Source organism: Lissotriton vulgaris, chromosome 7, assembly GCF_964263255.1.
Source record: "Lissotriton vulgaris chromosome 7, aLisVul1.2, whole genome shotgun sequence".
NCBI lineage: Eukaryota > Metazoa > Chordata > Amphibia > Caudata > Salamandridae > Lissotriton > Lissotriton vulgaris.
Genome location: NC_141695.1, coordinates 1,202,212,330 through 1,202,216,917, shown reverse-complemented (window position 1 = coordinate 1,202,216,917; position 4,588 = coordinate 1,202,212,330). Strand labels below are relative to the sequence as shown.

Here is a 4,588-nt window from a genome sequence, read left to right as displayed (position 1 = left end):
GTTTTGTCACTTTAGAGTTCCACATAGCGGAACTCTGTCCAGGCCTGCTAGGCAAGAAGCGGGTGAATCTGCATACAAGATTCTACCACCGATATGACCAACTATCAGTTACTTTACCAGATATTCTGGAGATGCAACACTGCTTAGTGTATGGTGAACTGTCATGGACTCAAGTTATTCTAGGAGCCACCTCAAGGGAATGGTAGGCTACAGTTTTCCCATGGACACCAGTACTGAACTTTGACCTACGCAGTGGACTACATGGGGACAACTGACAAGCATTGCTATGGCAAATGAGGCTGCATGCATGTTACTAACCCTGTACTAGAAGATAAGGTACTCCGTCGAATAGCACAATGTTTTTATAAAGTATGTCAACTCGAAGAAAAAAGAAACCACACGCAGGCAAGTACCCACCCAGCACTCCTAGGAAAAAGAAATTCCACAGGCTCCATGGAGCTTTGATCACTCCAGTCACAAGAAGCTCTGCTGCTCTCCACCTAGATTGAAAGCTTGGCAGGTGCTTATTTGGGCAGGGTTCCCAGACTGGCCGAATCATATGTCATGATTTAGGGGCTTGACGAGAAAGTTAGAGCTCAAAGGAATCCATGCCATTTGTCTGCTTCAAGTGGGAGGGGTTTGTTTGGATACGTGCAAAAGGTACATGTCAGGTATAATTCTGTAACCTTCAATAAAAGTGTACAGAATAGAAATCTACTCAAATTCAGGTTGCCAAAAACTGCAACTCTTCAAGGTACAGATAACCCTCCTTGCACTGCCAGACCTGTGCACTGCACCTCAGTATTGGTGGAGCAGAGAGTCACCACCACATTATGCACACACAAAAAACTCACTTAAAGACATCACCAGCTGCCACTCTTGTTACTGCTCTTCAGACAGGTGCTTAGACTGGAAAATGCATTGTGGTGGGTATTGGAAGGGGAGCATGGTTTACAACAGGTGGTGGCAACAGGATGATCTGGGCCATTGTTTAAAGTTGTCAAGTGTTAACTGGATGGTTTGTGGCATGCTATGGCTAAAGCGTTTTGGCCTGCCTAATCTGTTCTGTCGACACCTGTACCACAATGGTTTGGCAACAGGAATTCTTGCTAGGCCCTAGGAGTTGCCACATTTCTTCCACAGCATTTCCATCTACACCATTGAATTGGTCCACTGTTGGGTTACATCTCTTTATCCCATGGAGCCTGAGTTCTTTTACCAGCACTCTTTTGCCCAAGCCACTGGTGGCCAACTAGTTCAAGTGAGATTCTGAAAGAAGGGATTTCTATTACCTACGGGTTTGAGAAATACTAGACTCCGTTGCTGTAATGATTTTGTTCTGGAATATTGCCAGGCATTTCTGATATTCTAAATGGGAGGGTGGTCAACATCTGTGTGCAGGTGTATTGGGCGTCAAGGCAATAGGTCTCAATAAAATAATTCTTGCACAAACTATTCAAGATTAAGATGTTGCCTTAAAGCCTAGGATTAAGCTCATACCAGAATTTTAAAACATGGGAGTCCCGAAACCTGCCTCCATGTTGATCATATGAAGGTTCAATGATAAAATGTAGATACAAGGTTCCCATCTAAAATGTACTGTGAAGCCATAACTTTAAAGTTGCCATGTCCTTTGCTTCATTAGGCACACTCAACCTATGCACTCGCCCTCCTCAACTTAATACCCCAGTTACCCATTCTCCGCTTGTTCCATACATGGGAGACACCCCCCACGACTTCAGCCACCAAAATACCAAGCCCCTCCATTCCCGACCGTCTGAACTTTGGCATCTACAGACATTGCTTCAAATTCCTACAGCCATCAAATTAAATAAAGGAAGGAGTTAAGGTCTAATCTCACCATCCAATCCCTCTACATAGTGATCCAGCCAGCTGTTGCTCATCCAGTTGTCGCACTCCTTGCCCCCATCGAAATACCGATACCTAGATTCTAACAATGTGTAGAAATTCACCACCTCCCCATAATTACCGCTTTCCCAGCATTTTGACAGGGGTTACCTCCATAATAATCACCCACTGCACTCCACTGCTCTAGTACCAGCACTCATCTCAGGGTGATCATGACACTTCCTCCTGAAATACAGGTGTTCCCCCGGAGTTATACCTGAACTTAACATTCTCCCTCGCTGTGGACCTCTTCACCTGCACTCATCACTACAGCCAGTTGCAGACCTCAGCCCTAGCGACCACATGCTCTAGGACATGGGATGGCTTCTGGTTCTTGCCCCTCTCCGCCCCACACAGAATGCCCCACGACCAGACATGTTACAGATTAATCCTCCCAACTGTTTCACATTCTAAAATCCAGGTTTAACTCTGAACGGGATTAAACGTCCACAAATCCAACTAACCATCACCCAAACAGTAGTCTTGGAGGATGAATAAACCCCAAAATACCCCTTCCCTAAAGCACTTAACCCAGTTCTCTCCTGCTATGGAGCTGCCGAGAGCCCACACAGGAGGAAACCCATGTTTCTACCAGCAAATCACCCAGCTCACCATTCCAGATGCTTTGAACTACTTGCACCCCTCCTATGGGACAGCAAAGGAATTGGTAGTCACCCACTGCTTGCACAACTAGTCCAGTGGTGGCCCTGTATTGTAGCTTAACCAGCTAATATCTTCTACTTTGGAACTGGTCACAGCACAGGAGAAAGGTTTACACCCACCTTGGGCTGAAGCCTGGTTCCTGCACCAGCCATATTAGGACTACAACTTTACTGGCCTAAAAACTTGCCACCAGGTTCACACAACACCCATAGGAATTCAGACAACTGAACAGCTAAAAAGACCTTTATTGATTTGTTTCCAAAGAGAATAAAACTAGGATATAAAAGGGTAGTGCAAGGGCAGGGCATTCAGTTTAAATCCAACAAAACAGTTACTGTTCAAGGCAAAGTAGTAACTAAGCATAGTTTCCCTTTCTTCGACAAAGGGGACAGCATGAAGGCTGTCAAGGAGCAACATGCAGAGTTTATAGTTGCAGTGCAGTCAGGGTAGCCATGGCCTACACGTAGTTCTTGCTAGAGTAGTTACTTCTAGCCTGGGAGGGCGCAGCGGTGTACCTGGCAGAATAGTCTGCTTCCTTTTTGGGACAGGAGCAGCACAGCAGGCCACCCCCGAGTAGCAACAAGGCGGCAGAGGCAAAGCCGATGTACAAGGCAGCCCCCAGCTCCCGCTTCTGGGATTCGACCACCAGTGGGTTGTAGAAGTCTCGAATGACCGAGTTGGTGGACCAGCCGACCGGGATGAGCATCAGGACGCCAGAAATGATGAAGATGATGCCAGACACGACGCAGATCTTGGCCTTCGTATTCTCTTCCTCCACACATTTGGTGCACTTTGCGCCAATGATGCTGGCGAGCAGGGCCAAGATGGCGACGAGGATGGCAATGACGGTGAGAGCTCGCGCCGCCTGCAGGTCCTGCGGCAAGGCCAGCAGGGAGTCGTAGATCTTGCACTGCATCTGGCCGGTGCTCTGCACGATGCAGTTCATCCACAGGCCCTCCCAGATGATCTGCGCCACCACAATGCTGTTACCGATGAAGGCAGTCACTCTCCACATGGGCAGAGCACAGGTGATGATTGTGCCGATCCAACCAATCAGGGCCAAGGCCATGCCGAGGATCTGGATCCCAGTGGAAGCCATGTTAGTTGATTTATAAGAATCTGCCAACAGAAAAACAAAAAAATAGTAATCACGCCAGAAGAAAGGTAAGTACATTTATTTACATATAAATTACACACCAAACACGACATCCAGCCGTAGTCAAATTAAGAGATTCGAAATATTTCCAGAGCTTATGATTGTGCTTAGTTTGCGCTTAGTTTACTTCCCAAGTCCAAACAATCAAAGGCTTCCTGAGCCTCAAACATCATTCGCCTTTACTTGGGTTCAAACATTACCAGCTGACATGTCAAAGTGGTATAGAAGGGGCTAATAAGACCTTCCTATCTGCTGGAAGGGAGTGGTATGATCTGACAGTAATGGGATTTTTGTAACGTTTAGAGATTGCTCGAGACCAGGTGGCTGGAAGAGGACAATGCTCATCTTGAGGGAAACCTATCCCTCAAGATGGGGCACAGCCGTATGCCAGGTAATTTTTACAATTGCCCAGCCTTTGTACGGTAGGCCAGTGTTAGACGGACCGGGAGGGTCGGCCGAGGTTACGGGGAGAGGTCTCCAGGGAGAGCCTTCTCCAACGACTGTACAGATAAGTAACTTCCCCCCCACAGACGGACACCACACAAGGTTGAAGGTTAACGAGACTTTATATGCAATTCTTAGGTTACGATGATGGATACAAGGAGGTCTGGACTCAGGGGTCCCCTCGGTTCTAGTCTCTGGTTTAGGAAAGGGGTAGCGGGACAGTCTTAGTTACCAATGAGTACAAAATAGCTCTCAATCCTCGAGCTCAGCGTTCTAGATGATCGGGCCGTGGAGGAGCCAAGCAGGTCCCGAGATGGATGAAGGAAGGACGACGGTCCGCGGCGGAGCCTGCAGGTCCCGGTGGAAGATGACGGTTACAACGGTCCGCGGCCACGCCAGCAGATCCCGACGACGATG

At 47.7% G+C, this 4,588-nt stretch overlaps 1 protein-coding gene across 1 annotated transcript; it reads right to left on the bottom strand.

Moving 5' to 3' along the window:
* Positions 1 to 2,798: 2,798 nt before the first annotated feature.
* On the bottom strand, positions 2,799 to 3,687 carry LOC147703175 (claudin-6-like). Its single transcript, XM_086928891.1, has one exon. It carries the CDS (start codon positions 3,668 to 3,670, stop codon positions 3,029 to 3,031), a length of 642 nt encoding a protein of 213 aa, XP_086785017.1. The 5' UTR covers positions 3,671 to 3,687; the 3' UTR covers positions 2,799 to 3,028.
* Positions 3,688 to 4,588: the final 901 nt, after the last annotated feature.

Excerpts from the sequence above, each read along its gene's own strand:
- LOC147703175 (XM_086928891.1), bottom strand. The coding sequence starts at position 3,670 with ATGGCTTCCACTGGGATCCAGATCCTCGGCATGGCCTTGGCCCTGATT.